Source organism: Heteronotia binoei, chromosome 4 (genome assembly GCF_032191835.1).
Source record: "Heteronotia binoei isolate CCM8104 ecotype False Entrance Well chromosome 4, APGP_CSIRO_Hbin_v1, whole genome shotgun sequence".
Lineage (NCBI taxonomy): Eukaryota > Metazoa > Chordata > Lepidosauria > Squamata > Gekkonidae > Heteronotia > Heteronotia binoei.
In genome coordinates, this window is record NC_083226.1 from 184937528 (window position 1) to 184956375 (window position 18848).

At 44.0% G+C, this 18848-nt stretch overlaps 2 protein-coding genes across 2 annotated transcripts in view; both read right to left on the reverse strand.

Moving 5' to 3' along the window:
• LOC132569816 (oocyte zinc finger protein XlCOF6-like) overlaps positions 1 to 18848 on the reverse strand; it is a 40099-nt gene that overhangs the window by 15165 nt on the left and 6086 nt on the right. The gene's annotated exons all lie outside the window — the stretch shown is intronic.
• The window catches only part of LOC132570216 (zinc finger protein OZF-like), a 60990-nt gene continuing 58710 nt past the window's right edge, over positions 16569 to 18848 (reverse strand). The window contains exons 2-3 of the mRNA XM_060236644.1: positions 17939 to 18024; positions 16569 to 17824 (exon numbers count right to left, since the gene is read on the reverse strand). Coding sequence (XP_060092627.1) covers positions 16574 to 17824; positions 17939 to 18024 — 1337 coding nt within the window. The 3' untranslated portion in view covers positions 16569 to 16573. The remainder of the gene's footprint in view (positions 17825 to 17938; positions 18025 to 18848) is intronic.

Sequence of the window (18848 nt, forward strand, 5' to 3'; positions counted from 1 at the left end):
TAATAGGTCAGAGGAGCGATACTTGGCGTCCCTGCTAGTTATTCATTTATCCTTTTGCTTCTGCTAAATATTGATCTTGCCTTTGTTTCCTTAGCAAGCCTTAAAGCAAATGAGAAGCATTTATATTTACCTTAGATTATATAGGGCTAAAATCTATAAAGAAGCAGTAGGCAACATATGTTTAGCAAGCTATTAATAAACTTTAAGAAAAAGGTGTTTGCCCACAAGTCACAGGAAACTAGCATAAACCAGATGTTCTTGTGTTTGCGGTCTGGTTTTATAGGCTAGGTGTGATGTTGGTGGTTTTGTTTCATATTTAATTTTCAAATGTCAGGAAAAAGGTGGGGGCTCTTTGGCTCCTAGTAACTGAAACAACTGCTAACCATGCTTCTATAGAAAATGCTTATAATGGGGGGGCTTCTTGTTGCCTCATCTAGCATTGAATGTATAGAGAAACACAATTGAATAAATGAACATTCTAATTATCATTATTAATTTCCTAACAATCCCCCCTTTTATTTTATAAACTCTTCATTTATTCACATTTTCTTCCTTCTGCACCCAAGTGGATTCCCATTTTGCTAGGGGTCTGGTAGCCTTTTCTGCAAAGAATCACACATTGTCATTAACCAGTACTTAAGAAAACATCTCTGGGAATAATTCTGGCAACCATTGAACAGGCCTGCCCCTGGCCCAAGAGCTGCACCATTTCATTACTCCAGTCCTTGAGCCTGGAACTGATCCGATCATGGATTCCTTAGCTCAGCTCGCTGGTTATTATTCAAGGGATTTCTTCTCCTGAGCGTAAAACAATCAGCTCCTGTGGGTCGTCTTGGTTGCCTGTGGAATCCTGCTATTTCCGGTAAGCACGGACTCCAGAAGGAGTTGCCTGTGGAACCTCACTACTGCCGGTGAGTGAGGTCCAGAGGTTGGTGCTCAGTCCAGATCCGAGAAAAACTGCACCTGCAAAATTTATCTAGGAAAACTGATTAAAACTACACAAGTCAAGATAGCATATAATCTTTCATTTTAGAAACTGGGTTTTTCTTCTTTCAGGAGGCACGGTCTTTTGAACAAAACTCTGGACAATCTTGTCAGGCTAAAACTAGCTTTCTGATGCAATTTTTTGTCACTCAACTCTCCCAGGGATCTTTCCACCTTCTACTAGGAGAGAAACACATTATTTTAAATACCAAACAGCAAACAAAGCAAAGTAAAGTTGCTTCAAAGAGGGTCCCCTCTTTGTGGCATCACATTGGAGTATTTGTAATTAGGACCTTTGAGGTTTAGCAGAGCAGAAGCCGCTACTTCTTCCCGGAGAGGCTTTTATGGACTCACATGTGGTTCGGGGTTGGTTCTTCTCCATGGTTGTCTTCCTCTGGGGTCTCCTCAATTACACTAAGTGAGACCTCGATCCCAGCCGTGTGGTTCCACATGTAGGGGTCGAGATCCCCTTCCGTAGCCACTTTCATGACTCTAGGTTCTCGACTCTCACACCAGTAGTTGTCACTCGCCCTTCCTCTTTGGCCTCTTCCTCTCCCTCGGACTTGGGGAGGGGCGTGTGGGCAGGCACGGATCCAATGGCCCCTTCCGTGGCAAAAGCTGCACTCGTCACGTGGTAAGGGTGGTCGCCTAGCCCTACCCCGACCCCTCGAGGTCCTCTTCCTTCTTTGGAGGTTTTTCCAGGCTTCTTGGAACTCTAGGGCTTCATTTAACTTTCTAAACATCTCGAACCGTTTCTTTCCCTTGATCTCGAGATTATAGGTACCTTCGAAAGTGTTCTTCTCTCCGGGGTCGTATTCGGCTGGAACCACTGCTTCTTCGGCTCGTCCCCTACAACCAACTTCAGGGGACCAGCCTCCTTCCGGGTCCTTACTCCAGTCAAGGCATCCGTCACTCTGGGCCTCTGATGATGGAGGGGATGATGCCATTCTCTCTTATCTTTCCCGATTGTCTTGTCTAGTACCACTTTCAATAAACTGCACAAGAAGAAACTTATTTAGACAAGTTAGTTGAGCCAAATCTGATGGCTGCAAAAGTAGTGGCAGTGAAGGCTAGACCAAGAGACTGGTCATAAGATAAAGGAGGGGAACTGGCCAAGAAGATGTTTTGACTTTCAATGGGGACAAATGCCGGGACCTCAGGGTTGAGCCGCCTCCTGCCAAACTCCAAAGGGGTCAATCCAAGCATTTACACAGTCTCGACCGGTCCCCTTTCCTCAAATTGGCAGGAGTCAGTCCACTCTCCTTGGCTGCCAGGCCCACTATAGGATCTACTATATTTCCCAGGTGAACACAGTGATAGCAGGAACCCTTCAGGGACTGTTCTAAGTACCAATGGCCTCCAAACCTTTCCCTTTAATACTCGCTCTAATTCTACACTAAATTGATCTACGCTTCCGTAGAAGTTTATTGCAAAAATGAAAGGGAACAACCCTCAGAGCAACTTTGATTTCCCCATACATTTTCCATACCGTTAGGTAGCAGGGACCAAAGCAACTCCGCAGTCCATATCTCAATATCTAATTCCCAGAGGCACCTCAACCAAAGGTGCCTTGTTCAAGAAATACTTATTCAGTGATGATACATCCGGCAATTATATACCCACTCAAACTACACGCCCATGTGCAAGTTCAAGTACTGCACGGTCGCCGAACCATCATGACCTAAACAGGACAATTTTATTTCAAACACAAAAGACAAACCCGCCCGCACTTCCCCTTCTCTGAGTGAAGGCAAATTTACTCAATTTCACAGACATATTTCACATTATCTAGAACAGTCTTTACATGACCTTGCTGCTTTTAGCAAAGTGAATCATTTGACTGCTCTGATCTTAATTTCTCCTTTTGCTTCCAGCACAGGCATCTGGCTGGCTACAAAGGAAGTTCTTTTCCAGAGAACATCTGGTACTACTCACTCCAGTGTCATCTAAATAGGCACACGCATTATCTCCTCGCACAAGAAACTGATCATCAAACTCTGTGCCATTTTGCCATTTCCACATTAGGCCTGTCTGTTTGGAGAGGCCAATCCAATGATGCACGGGGCGAGTCAGATTCACTAGAAAATGCATATCTTCCAGCGAATCAATCAGGGCCAACGTGGCATCAAATGTGGAACATTCAGCTTCACTACTATTCCAATCCTTTTCAATGTTAGACATATAATAACATTTCCCATGATACCCAATCCAGTATTGTGGACAGGCAGTTTTACCAAGAAAAGGGCGTGGCGAGCATGGCCGTGTTTCTTTGGCAGCCATTACAATGATAACAATTATAATTACAAACACAAAGGAGACAACTACAAATTTCTTCTTCCATAATACACTTCGGGATCCTACACTTCGGGATCTTACAGCTGGTGGACGCTGCTTGAGATTCCCCATTCTTCCTCAGGAAGCACTTTAAAACATAAATGGGAACATTACACAAAAGAAACATCTTACATTATGTAAAACAGATTTTATGGTCCTGTCAATTGGAAGCCTCTCAGAGGGGATCGTATAGGGGGGGGGGACCTGGTAACAATGGCAACCGGCCCCTTCAGATTCTTAGTGGTGGCCCTACCCAGGGAAGCGGTTCCACCGGGAATCCTCCTGGAAGAGCAGTTCGATTCTTTATTCTCCAAACCAGGGGGGGGTCGTCCCCAATTTTCCTCAGGAAACACCACCGGGGGCGGCGGGGTCCCAAGTTTTCATCCAATCTCCCCAAGTTTTCATCCAATCTCCTATTTTGACCTTTTACCAACCAAGCGGTCGCCTCTCCTTGCTCCCCCTTCCACAGGGAAACAATGTAGGCATGGTGTCCAGGGGTGCGCCAACAAAGGGTCAGCAAACCTGGAGTGTGGACCCAGGGGGCAACCAACATTTGGAATCTCCGACGAGGGCTCCAATGAGGCTGGTCCTCCCTCTGGAAGTCCGGTGGGGAATGCATACGGCTATATTGTCTTTATGGCAAACCGACAAAGCGACTAAAACAAGAAACAAACAAAAAAAAACAAAAAAATAAAGGAGAAAGAGGAGAACATGTGCGGGAGCCTAGGCAATCTCCCTGGAGAGTGGTCATGTACCCGAACTCTCCTATTATAAAAAGGAAAACATATATTGGAGCCTAGGCAATCTCCCTGGAGAGTGGTCATGTACCCGAACTCTCCTATTATAAAAAGAAATCCCTGGAGAGTGGTCATGTACCCGAACTCTCCTATTATAATCAAGTTAACACACAAGACAACCAAAACTTAAAAATAAGGTAGGGTTCACATATACAGGATCCTATTGACTCACTCCTCTGCGGTCCCAACCCACCATGTTAACGCAGACGGGAAACGCAGTACTGACAAATCTATTATTACTTATATACATCAGGCGCACCAGACAGGTTATATTAACAAAAACGTCCTGATGCAAATCTCTAAATTTTCAATACCAGAGCTCTAAAATTCTTTTACCAATATTTAGCAGTAATACAATTATAGCAGCAATATAATGATAGCAGCAGTACAATTAATTATGTCGTCAAGGGCGTCCCCTCAGACTATAATTCTATTATGGTTAACCTGACAGACAAAACAAATTAAACACACAATTTCCCTAAACCTTTTTCGAATGCACCAAGTACCCTAATGTACTGGCTGCATGCGGAACCGACTAAGGTCCGCCGGCAGAAGGGACCGATTCCTTCCCTTCTCCGTCGTCCAAGCACTGTTAGAATGCCACAGGCAGAAAGTAATTCTTTACCTTCCCTCATTTATTGAGACCTGCCTCAATGAATCCTCTGTTTCTTTGTCTAAATTTTAAATCCTCTTTTTCTTGTTTTGGGGGTACAATTTTGAGTGTTGTATTTAATTTATTCATCTCTCTCTCTCCAACTTGCTGGAGGGGAGTACCTTCTGTGAATCCTCCTCTATGCCCCCCCCCCCGTCGCTGCTTTTTCCATTCCCTCCTCTCACCAGGGGCACCGAGTCCCTTCGCACCAGGCCTGTCTGACCCTTTTTCAGATCTCATCGTACCTGGCCGTGCTGATAAGGAGGGGGAGCAGTGGGGATGACATAGTGTAGAGGATCAAGGGTGGACAGACATTCTGTCCTTTACGGGTGCAACTTTCATAGGTTTCTTCTTGTCTAATTGCCTTTAAATGGGGGAATATCACTTCTCTTCCCTATGAAGTACACCCATAACAAAATGTAAAGTGCCCCCTTGCCCACTACAGGGCTGGGCTCCTGCTCCTGATGCAGGCAATATCTCTATCATATATCTGGCGGAGTTTCTCAGGAGCCCCCACTGGGCTCCTGCTCCTTTGTCTCATACCCTGTAGAGACCCCATCCTAGTGGGAGATCAGCCTTTCCATCGGCAGTCTCCGGAAATTTCCTGACCCTGGCCATTCCTTTCCAGTGATCTGGGCGTCCCCAACGGAATTTCCCCCTACCTTGGTACCTTTTCCTTTTTCACCTTTGACGTCTTATTTTTCCATCCCATTCACACGCACAACATTCACACCAACAAACAAGCCTCAATACCCAAAACTAATTTTAATTTTCTCTACCCAATTTTATTTTCTACTCACCGGTTCCACACAGCAGACTCCTCCGGTGGGCTGTTTTCAACTGAACGTCTCGTTGTGGGTTCTTGGGGAGCAGAGTGCCACGCCTCAAACAGTGAGTTGGCAGCCAAACTCGGCCGGGGATCCCTCCAAAATCACAGGAGAGGAGTGTTCGCCCTGCTCTCCAATGGACCAGAGGCCCAACCCCAAAAGGGGCCTATATTTATCCCACTTCTGACACCAGAAAATTGTCAACCGGTTTTTGGAGGAAAGCCTCCTTCTTCCAGATTCCAATGACTAGGCAGAGACGTTGCTCAGAGAAACAGTTTTAATTTTCACTTTTGCAAAAGTGGAGAGGGAGGTCAAGTTTGGATGGCTGTCTCCCTCTCGCTAATTCGTGGTCCAGCCTGGGTTTTTATCCATTCCCGACGTCACAAAGTCCCTACCTTCCCCTGTGGCAAATAGCCAATCGAACGCAGGAGGTACAGTCTAACTTTTACGGCCGCTGACGTAGGCTATGACCACATCAAATACAAACATCCTATAACCATATAAGGTAAACATCCTTCAGCATCATCTTCCCTTTGTTTTATTTTATTAAATTCAAAGTTCTAAACCTAATATAACTCTACGACTAATGCCTGCCCTAATGGCCTATTTGTTAAAATCATACCAATTTGGCTTACTAAGATTCCAAAAATGCTTTTTGCTCAATATACTTTAAACTTAACTCATAGAGAATAGAAAGCAATTAAAACAGACCTTTAGCTCTTATTTCTACGTTGCTATGAAACTTTGCAAGAGGAAACGCCTTGCCGCAACCCACAGACAAAAAACCGGAAATTATCAGCAGAGAGATAGGTACATAGTTTTAATAGGTCAGAGGAGCGATACTTGGCGTCCCTGCTAGTTATTCATTTATCCTTTTGCTTCTGCTAAATATTGATCTTGCCTTTGTTTCCTTAGCAAGCCTTAAAGCAAATGAGAAGCATTTATATTTACCTTAGATTATATAGGGCTAAAATCTATAAAGAAGCAGTAGGCAACATATGTTTAGCAAGCTATTAATAAACTTTAAGAAAAAGGTGTTTGCCCACAAGTCACAGGAAACTAGCATAAACCAGATGTTCTTGTGTTTGCGGTCTGGTTTTATAGGCTAGGTGTGATGTTGGTGGTTTTGTTTCATATTTAATTTTCAAATGTCAGGAAAAAGGTGGGGGCTCTTTGGCTCCTAGTAACTGAAACAACTGCTAACCATGCTTCTATAGAAAATGCTTATAATGGGGGGGCTTCTTGTTGCCTCATCTAGCATTGAATGTATAGAGAAACACAATTGAATAAATGAACATTCTAATTATCATTATTAATTTCCTAACAAAGTCATTATGGAAATTTTTTATATTACAGGAGTAAAGATTCCATTATCCCCTAAAATTTGACTCCTAAACATTTGGGATGATTTTAGACTTCCTGAATTAAAGAGTTGATTTATTTGTTGCTGAATGCGGCTCAGTATGCTATTGCATTACACTGGAGCCAGAATTCAGTTCCTTCATTGGTGGCCTGGTTAAGCAAATGCTGGGAGTATTTTGTTTTGGACAAAATTACATGTAATTTTGAAGGGAGACCTACTTCACATCGAAGGTCAAATATTTTAGCTAAGTAGTTCCCTTTTCTGGATTATTTTTCTTGCGGAAATTTTGGTTCAACTGCAAATAATATACTGGTCTGGCATTAATTTGTTTTTAATTTGGTTATGCCCTGTTTGTACCTATGGTTCCTTTGGATGCTTATTGATGACTAGCAGACTTCGTTGGATCATAATTTTGATTATTATTTTGACTATGATCCTAAATGTTAATCTGTTTATTGAAATAAACTTGTTTTTATTTAAAAAACAAAACAAAAAGCAACTCTTCTTCTATGAGAGGAAGCTGATCTATGATTATCTCGTAAAAGCCCCGCAAACTCGGGGTCTTTGTGACCCTGGGAATTCTGTTTTCGGTGCAACTACTAAGGAAGCAAGGCAGCAATCTTTTGGAGCTGTTGTGAACAGGTTGTAATGCTTTTTGAGTGATGGTTTGCAGGCATGGTTTAGACCCCAGCAAGCCGAACTCCAAGGGTGACCCCCAAAGACACACCTGTGCCTTACACAGGATGGTTGGTGTCCGGCAGTTCTCCCAGAAGCTGTAGACAAGACAGTACCTTCTTGTTCTGTGCATATTTTTTATCAAAGAGTTTTCCTCCACCTGGGAAACAAGGACTTTGTACTCCAGAGTAAATATTGATGCCCCAGTCTGGCTAAACAACTTGTCCTTTGTGTGCCTAATTGCAAAACGTGCAGGGGTTATTTTGTAAAAAAAAAAAAAAGCTCGTTAGCACAGCTCATTTGCATATGCTACACCCCTCTGACATCACCAGAAGGTGGACTAAATGATAGCAGCTCAGCATCTTCCTTAAAATGCTTCTTGAATTAGAATCGTCGTAAGAAAACCTGACTCCCATCATACATTTTAAATTACTTTTGAAGGGGGGCCCCTGAATAATTATGAACACCCCTATAATAATAATAATAATTGAAAATATGGTTGTGCCTTCAAAAGAGAATGTCTCATGCAACATTTAGAGCGACTGTGAAGAGGCCCCTTAGAGAAACTTCTGATAAACTGAAAAACCAGACATGGTAAGAGTGTGAATCCAAGATAACAGGGGCCTGCAGAGAAGGAACACAGCAGTGGAAAACGACAAGAAATTACTGAAAGGAAAGCAGGAGGTGGAACATTTGAATTAGATAAGGACTGTGGGCTAGTCTGCTTGTTTTGGCGATGAATAAAAATGGTCAGAAGGCTGATGATTTTAACTTTGTCATTTTGAAGCTTATGCTGACAAGGTTCTCGGTTTAAACCAAGCAATGAGTGGGGCCTCATTATTCTACTCTACACTTTCTGCTATGTGGCCACAGTGGCATGATGAAGATTTCTGTCTGTCTGCTTTACATGTTTTGATTATTTTCTCATATTTTTTGTGTGTGTGGGGAAGAACATTAGAAAGTTTGTCAAATCTTAAGAGTTCAGCAAAATCCTCACAGGGGGTTTGAACAATGAAGCCCAGAAGCCAATATCTGGGGAGGGGTGTAAGAAACAATAAACAATAAAATTTAAAGGTTCTGGAACGATGTGCCTGATTGCAAATCATGTTTGTTGGTTCATCCCTCAAATATAGCCAAACCTGCCTCTCGCGCAAACATTCAACCTTCTGAGATTTTTTACATGGATCACAGAGGGACTCTGTCTCCAACTCATGGCTATAGGACAGGGGTGGCTGAAGTTGCTTAATGTAAGAGCCTCATAGAATAAATGCCAGATGTCTGAGATGTTTTATTTTATTTAACTTTTATTAACAAAAATCATTTCATTCGTTAAGGGCTGGTTCATTTGAGAGTTCTACTGAGGGAAAAAATCCCCGTAAACATAGGTGGAGATCCTGCTTGTTACCCCCCTCTTGCATTGTCTGGGCCTCCTAGTTAACAAACAAACTCAGGAGACCCTCACAACCACTTAGGGTAACAGTCTGGCCACCCCTGCTATAGATATTTAGTCATTGCAGCTTCTCTGATAAAAGCTGTGTGGTTTATTGACCAGAAAGAGTTGACAACTAGGACTTTAGTCATGGCTTTAGCGCCTTAGATCACAATCGACACCCTGCAAATAGTCCACACAGACAGGGGTCCCAGTTTTGGTTCAGCAGAATTTGAAGCACTGGTGTCAGGTTCTTTACCAGTCAATACACCTTCTCTTGTGCAAAACTATTTATTGGGGTAATCAAAGACATTAAGCATGTGTTTGCTGAAACTAAAAGGAAAGGCCTCTACTCACATAGATATACCTTGGGTAGGCTTCCCAACCCCCCCCCCCCCGGCCTGCCGGGGGACCCCTGGATTAGCAGCCTCATCCCCCGCTGTCAAAATATGTGGTAGCGGGGGGTGGGGGTGGGGAAACGGCTCGGTGTCTCTTTCCCTGCCTGCCTTCCTCCCTTGCAGGCTTTAGGCTTCTCCCTTCCTCCGGGTCACAAAGACCCGCCCACCGCCGGCTGCTATTCGCTCCAGTCCGGCCTCCCTTCGCGAGGTGCATGCTAGGACTCGTAGTCTTTGCATCCTATCCGGCTGCCACAGGCGTTTCCTCGGGGAGTCTGGCCGGCGGAGGGGGGGGGGAGCTCCGCCCCCAGAGGACCATGTGCATTTCTACCTCCGGAGGCTTCAGTCGCTGATTGAAAGGCTTCCTCTTGGGATGGGGTGTCTGTGTTACTTTGAAGAAGTTGGCAGCAACTCGTGACTAGAGAGGCCAGCCCCCCTTTAGTGTTGCCAGAAATGGGGGGGGGGGAGTCTGCTGAGTACTTAATTATTCTCTATGTGGAGATTGATTCTCATAGGGTATAATGGGGAATTGATCTGGAGGTTTCGGGGGCTCTGGGGGCGCTGTTTTTTGAGGTAGAGGCACAACATTTTCAGTATAGTATCTAGTGACTCTCCCCAAAGTATCCCCCCAGTTTCAAAACGATTGGACCATGGGGTCCAATTCTATGAGCCCCAAAAGAAGGTGCCCCTATCCTTCATAATTTCCTATGGAAGGTGTGCGGTCCCTTTAAATGTGATGTCATAAGAACATAAGAAAAGCCATGTTGGATCAGGCCAACGGCCCATGCAGTCCAACACTCTGTGTCACACAGTGGCCAAAAATTTTATATACACACATACACTGTGGCTAATAGCCACTGATGGACCTCTGCTCCATATTTTTATCTAAACCCCTCTTGAAGGTGGCTATACTTGTGGCCGCCACCACCTCCTGTGGCAGTGAATTCCACATGTTAATCACCCTTTGGGTGAAGAAGTACTTCCTTTTATCCGTTTTAACCTGTCTGCTCAGCAATTTCATCGAATGCCCACGAGTTCTTGTATTGTGAGAAAGGGAGAAAAGTACTTCTTTCTCTACTTTCTCCATCCCATGCATTATCTTGTAAACCTCTATCATGTCACCCCGCAGTCGACGTTTCTCCAAGCTAAAGAGTCCCAAGCGTTTCAACCTTTCTTCATAGAGAAAGTGCTCCAGGCCTTTAATCATTCTAGTTGCCCTTCTCTGGACTTTCTCCAATGCTATAATATCCTTTTTGAGGTGCGGCGACCAGAACTGCACACAGTACTCCAAATGAGACTGCACCATCGATTTATACAGGGGCATTATGATACTGGCTGATTTGTTTTCAATTCCCTTCCTAATAATTCCCAGCATGGCGTTGGCCTTTTTCATTGCAAACGCACACTGTCTTGACATTTTCAGTGAGTTATCTATCACGACCCCAAGATCTCTCTCTTGGTCCATCTCTGCCAGTTCACACCCCATCAACTTGTATTTGTAGCTGGGATTCTTGGCCCCAATGTGCATTACTTTGCACTTGGCCACATTGAACCGCATCTGCCACGTTGACGCCCACTCACCCAGCCTCAACAGATCCCTTTGGAGTTCCTCACAATCCTCTCTGGTTCTCACCACTTTGAACAATTTAGTGTCATCTGCAAACTTGGCCACTTCACTGCTCACTCCCAACTCTAAATCATTTATGAACAAGTTAAAGAGGATGGGACCCAGTACCGAGTCCTGCGGCACCCCACTGCTTACCGTCCTCCACTGCGAAGACTGCCCATTTATACTCACTCTCTGCTTCCTATTACTCAGCCAGTTTTTGATCCACAAGAGGACCTGTCCTTTTACTCCATGACTCTCAAGCTTTCTAAGGAGCCTTTGATGAGGAACTTTATCAAAAGCTTTCTGGAAGTCAAGGTAAACAACATCTATTGGGTCTCCTTTGTCCACATGTTTGTTCACCCCTTCAAAGAAATGTAACAGGTTAGTGAGGCAAGATCTTCCCTTGCAGAACCCATGCTGAGTCTTCCTCAATAACCCGTGTTCATCAATGTGCCTATCAATGTCCAGAACTCCCTTGGAGTTCAATTATGCTTGTCACAGCCTTGTTCCTGGCTCCGCCCCGATGTCTCCTGGCTCCACCCCCAAAGTCCCCAGATATTTCTTGAATTGGACTTGGCAATCCTAACCTTGGGTTCAGTGTTCCCTCTAAACTGAGTAAGTGTGAGCTAGCTCACAGATTTTCAGCCTCCAACTCACACATTTTTGTCTTAGTTCAGGAAAGATGACCCCTGAGCATACTACTTGATGCAGTAGCTCACAACTTTAATGCCAGTAGCTCACAAAGTAGAATTTTTGCTCACGAGAATCTGAAGCTTAGAGGAAACACTGCTTGAGTCCATCCATTACATACTTCAAAAGCTAAAGTGCCAAATTCTACCAATCATCATCGTCAACCTCTCCCCTCAGCTGAGCCTCCCTATGTCCAGGAGAAAAGATACACTTGAAAGTCTCTGAGAACCAACAGTGTCTGTGCCCTTGGAAAGCTCAGGGTGGAAAGATACGGAATATGTTGTAGGCATAATAAAAGACAGAGATGATATGATAACCAGTGCTGCAGAATAGGACCCAAGGAGTTATTACAGGTTACATACGGGTCCCCCAGAACCATGGCAAGAGGCAGTCTTGACAATTCGCTGCTCTAATGAACTTCTTGATGCAGCACAGCTATGCTTTCATATCCATAGCCAGTTTGATGTAGTGGTGAAGTGTGCGGAATCTTATTTGGGAGAACCAGGTTTGATTCCCCTCTCCTCCACTTGCAGCTGCTGGAATGGCCTTGGGTCAGCCATAGGCATCACACTGTCCTTGAAAGGGCAGCTTCTGTGAGAGCCAGTTTGGCGTAGTGGTTAAGTGCGCGGACTCTTATCTGGGAGAACCGGGTTTGATTCCCCACTCCTCCACTTGCAGCTGCTGGAATGGCCTTGGGTCAGTCATAGGCCTCACATTGTCCTTGAAAGGGCAGCTTCTGGGAGAGCCAGTTTGGTGTAGTGGTTAAGTGCTTGGACTCTTATCTGGGAGAACCAGGTTTGATTCCTCACTCCTCCACTTGCACCTGCTGGAATGGCCTTGGGTCAGCCAGAGCTCTGGCAGAGGTTGTCCTTGAAAGGGCAGCTGCTGTGAGAGTCCTCTCAGCCCCACCCATCTCACAGGGTGTCTGTTGTGGGGGAGAAAGATAAAGGAGATTGTGAGCTGCTCTGAGATTCTGAGATTCAGGGTATAGGGCAATATATAGATCCAATATCATCACGATCCAAGAGCATTTATTATTTAGAACTTTATACACAATTGAAAAGTCATGCCACAAAACCTTTGGCACATTTAACTCCTAAAAACCCTCACAAAGCATAGAAAAGAAAACACAGCCTCTGATAATCTCTTTAATGAGCTTTAATAATAATCTCTTTAATGAGCAACGACCCTTATGTAGGTGACTTTTGTTTTCTTTGATTCATAAAGAAATACTTAATTGACGGTTGCCAACAGCCTGGAGGAAAAAAGTGTTCTCTCCCTTTCACAGAAACATTATGGGATGTTATCTCTTTGGATGCCCATTTCCACACACTAAGCCTCTGGGAAAGAGGCAGTATTTCTTCCCCCCACCCCACTTTCAGATCGGCAAGCAACCCCAAATGCCGATACCTTCCCAGATAAAGCCCCGTGGTGCAGAGTGTTAAAGCTGCAGTACTGCAGTCCTAAGCTCTGCTCCCGACCTGAGTTCGATTCCCGGTGGAAGCTGGGCTTTCAGGTAGCCAGCTTGAGGTTGACTCAGCCTTCCATCCTTCCAAGGTCGGTAAAATGAGTCCTCAGCTTGCTGGGGGGAATGTGTAGAGGACTGGGAAAGACAAGGGCAAAGGCAGGAAACCAGCCAGGGAGGTCATGGAGCCCTTGGATGACCAAGGGGTAAAAGGATTACTGAAGGACGATAGGGAAATGGCTGAGAAGCTGAATGCATTCTTTGCCTCCATCTTCACTGTGGAAGATGAAAGTGTTTGCCCGCTCCAGAACCACTGATTTTGGGGAGGGTGTTGAAAGACCTGAGTCAGATTGAGGTGATGAGAGAGGAGGTCCTACGACTGATAGACAATTTAAAAACTGATAAGTCACCAGGCCCAGATGGCATACATCCAAGAGTTCTGAAAGAACTCAAAGATGAATTTGTGGACCTCCTGACAAAAATATGTAATCTTTCATTGAAATCTGCTTCCGTTCCTGAGGACTGGAAGGTAGCAAATGTCACCCTCATCTTTAAAAAGGGTTCCAGAGGAGATTCGGGAAATTACAGGCCAGTCAGTCTGACTTCAATACCAGGAAAGTTGGTGGAAACTGTTATTAAAGAGAGAATTAGTAGGCACATCGATGAACAAAATATATTGTTTAATATATTTTATTCAAGTTTTTGGAGAGGAGGGTGTAGGGGATACAGAAAAGAAGGGAGGGAAAGGGGTAAGAAATAAAGGTAAATCATCATCTTAATTTCTGCATTTTATGATTATAACATAGTAATCTTATCTAAACAAATTTATAGATTATAAATAAACCTAAATAGTTTGCTATTTTACCTTTAAACATTCACATACATGGGATGAAATTTAATGTGCAGCATATAAAATACATGGATCAAACTGAAACATTAAGCCAATCATAGAAAGGTTTCCAGAAGTTTTCTACAGCTTTTACCGGTTTGCCCTTTAGGTGGAATGAAAGTGTGTCCATTTCAGCTGTCTCCGATATTTTATCGATTACGTCCTGCTTCTTTGGAGCTTCCTGATGTTTCCAGTGTTGTGCAACCAAAATTCTTCCTGCTGTTATAATATGTATCATCAAATATCCATTTTGCTTCAGAAAGTCATCAGTGATATGTTCAATAAAAAGAGTTCTGGTTTGAAATATCTTTTGTAACATTTCATGGAGCATAATCCGGTATTTCTCAATAACACCACAAGTCCACCACTTATGGTAAAACGTGTCCACCTGAGAGATACATTTCCAACAATTATTAGAAACAGTAGTATACATTTTTGAAAGTTTATCAGGAGTTATGTACCATCTTTGGACCTTTTATAAATATTTTCTTTAAAAAGAGCAGCTCCAATAGATTTTATATGGAATTTCCATACAGCCTCCCAACCCCTCATTTCTATATTATAACCTAGATTCTGTGCCCATTTGATTGATGGTCATAGATATTTTAATAGTAATATATTAAGGAAGTCCTTGAATCGGACCTGGTTAAAGCTGAAAATTTATACCAAAATTCCGAAGTGGGTCTCACCAACCGAAGCCTTTGTTCAACGAACACTGTTGACTCAAAATACGATACTTAAATATAATGAGCTCCTGAAAGACAATAATAGACTGAAATCACAAGAAGGTTTAAAGGCCTACAATGTTTCTTTTGATTGGTGGACAAGATTACAACTTGAATCGAGATACTCTAAAGATAAATCAATAGGTTTTGCAACTGAACAATATGGATTTGATAACATAAACTTAGGGACACATCAACATCTAATTTTAAAAAATCTATTTGATACTCCTCCAAATGAAGATGCAAGATGAGGAGGTTAAAGATCATATGATCAAATGGGCCCAGAATCTAGGTTATAATATAGAAATCAAAAAACATCGGACTCAGCATGAGTTCTGTAAGGGAAGATCTTGTCTCACTAACCTGTTACAGTTCTTTGAGGGGGTGAACAAACATGTGGACAAAGGGGACCCGATAGATGTTGTTTACCTTGACTTCCAGAATTATTTTGATAATGTTCCTCATCAAAGGCTTCTTAGTAAGCTCGAGAGTCATGGAGTAAAAGGACAAGTCCTCTTGTGGATCAGAAACTGGCTTATTAATAGGAACAGAGAGTGAGTGTAAATGAGCAGTTCTCGGAATGGAGGGTGGCAAGAAGTGGGGTGCCGCAGGGCTCAGTACTGGGTCCCATGCTTTTTAACTTGTTCATTGATTTGGAGTTGGGAGTAAGCAGTGAAGTGGCTAATTTTGAGGATGACACTAAATTGTTCAGGGTGGTGAGAACCAGAGAGGATTGTGAGGCACTCCAAAGAGATCTGTTGAGGCTGGGCGAGTGGGTGTCAACGTGGCAAATGAGGTTCAACCTGATCAAGTGCAAAGTAATGCACATTGGGGCCAAAAATCCTAACTATAAATACAAGTTGATGGGGTGTGAACTGGCAGAGACTGACCAAGAGAGAGATCTTGGGGTCGTGGTAGATAACTCACTGAAAATGTCAACACAGTGTGCAATTGCAATAAAAAAGGCGAATGCTATGCTAGGAATTATTAGGAAGGGAATTGAAAACAAATCAGCCAATATCATAATGCCCCTGTATAAATCAATGGTGTGGTCACATTTGGAGTACTGTGTACAATTCTGGTCAACACACTTCAAAAAAGATATTACAGCATTAGAAAAAGTGCAGAAAAGGGCAACTAGAATGATTAAAGGGTTGGAACACTTTTCCTATGAAGAAAGGTTAAAATGCTTGGGGCTCTTTAGCTTGGAGAAACGTCGACTGAGGGGCGACAGGATCGAGGTTTACAAGATTCTGCATGGGATAGAGAAGGTAGAGAAATAAGTACTTTTCTCCCTTTCTCACAATACGAGAACTCATAGACATTCAATGAAATTGATAAGTAATCGGGTTAGAACGGATACAAGGAAGTACTTCTTTGCCCAAAGGGTGAGTAACACTGCCACAGAAGGTGGCAGCGGCTGCAGGAATAGACAGCTTCAACAGGGGATTGGCTCAACATATGGAGCAGAGGTCCATCAGTGGCTATTAGCCACAGGGTATAGATGGAACTGTCTGGAGCAGTGATGCTTTGGATTCTTGGTGCTTGGGGGGGCAACAGTTGGAGGGCTTCTAGTGTCTTGGCCCCACTGATGGACCACTTAATGGCACCTGTTTTTTTGGCCACTGTGTTACACAGAGTGTTGGAGTGGATGAGCCATTGGCCTGATCCAACATGGCTTCTCTTATGTTCTTATGAAGAGTACCACACCGTGTGAATCTTTTCCCACACTCTGAGCATTAAAAAGGTTTCTCCCCTGTGTGGGTTCTTTGGTGCTCTTGAAGATACCCACTCCTACTGAATCTCCTTCCACACTCTGAGCATTCAAAAGGTTTCTCCCCTGTGTGGGTTCTTTGGTGCAGTTGAAGAGTGCCACTCTGACTGAATCTCTTTCCACATTCTGAGCATTCAAAAGGTTTCTCCCCTGTGTGGGTTCTTTGGTGCAGTTTAAGAGTGCTACTCTGACTAAATCTCTTTCCACACTCTGAGCATTCAAAAGGTTTCTCTCCTGTGTGAGTTCTCTGATGCCCCTTAAGTTGGCCACTGTATCTGAATCTCTTTCCACACTCTGAGCATTCAAAAGGCTTTTCCCCTGTGTGGGTTCTTTGGTGCAGTTGAAGTGCGCCACTCAGACTAAATTTTTTCCCACACTCTGAGCATTCAAAAGGTTTCTCCCCTGTGTGGGTTCTCTGATGATTTTGAAGATACCCACTCTGGCGGAATTTCTTTCCACAAACTGAGCATTCAAAAGGTTTCTCACCTGTGTGGGTTCTTTGGTGCAGCTGAAGATGGCTACTCTGACTGAATCTCTTTCCACACTCTGAGCATTCAAAAGGTTTCTCCCCTGTGTGGGTTCTTTGGTGCAGTTGAAGAGTGCTACTCTGACGGAATTTCTTTCCACACTCTGAGCATTCAAAAGGTTTCTCACCTGTGTGGGTTCTTTGGTGCAGCTGAAGATGGCTACTCTGATTGAATCTTTTTCCGCACTCTGAACATTCAAAAGGTTTCTCCCCTGTGTGAATTCTTTGATGCAGTTGAAGAGTGCCACTCTGACCGAATCTCTTTCCACACACTGAGCATTCGAAAGGTTTCTCTCCTGTGTGAGTTCTCTGATGCCCCTTAAGTTGGCCACTGTATCTGAATCTTTTTCCACACTCTGAGCATTCAAAAGGTTTCTCCCCTGTGTGAGTTCTTTGATGCAGCTGAAGATGGCCACTCTGACTGAATCTCTTTCCACACTCTGAGCATTCAAATGGTTTCTCCCCTGTGTGGGTTCTTTGCTGTACTTTAAGAGTGCCACTCCGAGTGACTCTCTTTCTATACACTGAGCAGTCAAATGGTTTTTCTGCTGTGTGGGTCTGCTGACGCTGGTGAAGATTGCTACTGCGAGTGAATCTCTTTCCACACTCTGACCATTCAAGTGGTTTCTCCTTTGTGTGGGTTCTTTGCTCCACAAGGAGCTGTGATTTATTTCTGCAGTACTTTCCACACTGAATGGATTTCCTTGTCTTCATTATGCTGTGCTTTGGAAAATGTACGTTATGCTTTCTTCCATCAACCATATGGCCATCTTTCTTTCTCTTAGGTGTGCCTCGATCACTGACGTTTTCTTTCAAGTCTTCATTTTTAACTCTGTCTGGCATTTGCTGTTGAACTTCCTCACCCTCCTCATCCCTCTGATCATCCTCTGCTGGAATAAACAAGGAGAGCCTGTTAGCACCCGGGAGGCTGGAAGGGGCCAAAGGCATTGGGATTGCAGTGGGAATGGACTGATGGCCCTTTGGCTCATCCTCCACCTTTCCCCAGAATATCCAATATTTAAGAATACCTCACCTCCTCAAGAACCACAGCAGAGTCCTTTCCCCAGTTTCTGAGTCTCCAGATTTCAGCCCCCCCCCCATCATAGTTGGAAGGGATCTCCAGGGTCACCTCGTCCAACCCCCCGCACAATGCAGGAAACTCACAAATACCTCCCCCTAAATTCACAGAATCCTCATTGCTGTCAGATGGCCATCTAGTCTCTGTTTCCAAAGAAGGAGAGCCTACCACCTCCCAAGGAAGTCTGTTCCACTGAGGAATCGCTCTAACGGTCAGAAAGTTCTTCCTAATATTGAGCAGGAAACTCTTCTGATTTAATTTCAGCCCTACCTTCTGAGGCCACAGTAAACAATTCCACCCCATCCTCTATATGACAGCCCTGCAAGTCCTTGAAGATGGTGATCATATCACCTCTCAGCCGCCTCCTCTCCAGGCTAAACATCCCCAGCTCCTTCAACCTTTCCTCATAGGACTTGGTCTCCAGACCGCTCACCATCTTCGTTGCCCTCCTCTGGACCCGTTCCAGCTTGCCTATCTCCTTCTTAAAATGTGGTGCCCCAAACTGAACACAAGACTCCAGGTGAGGTCTTACCAGAGCAGAGTAAAGCGATATCATCACTTCACATGATTTGGACACTATACTTCCGTTGATACAGCCCAAAACTGCATTTGCCTTTTTAGCCACCGCATCACACT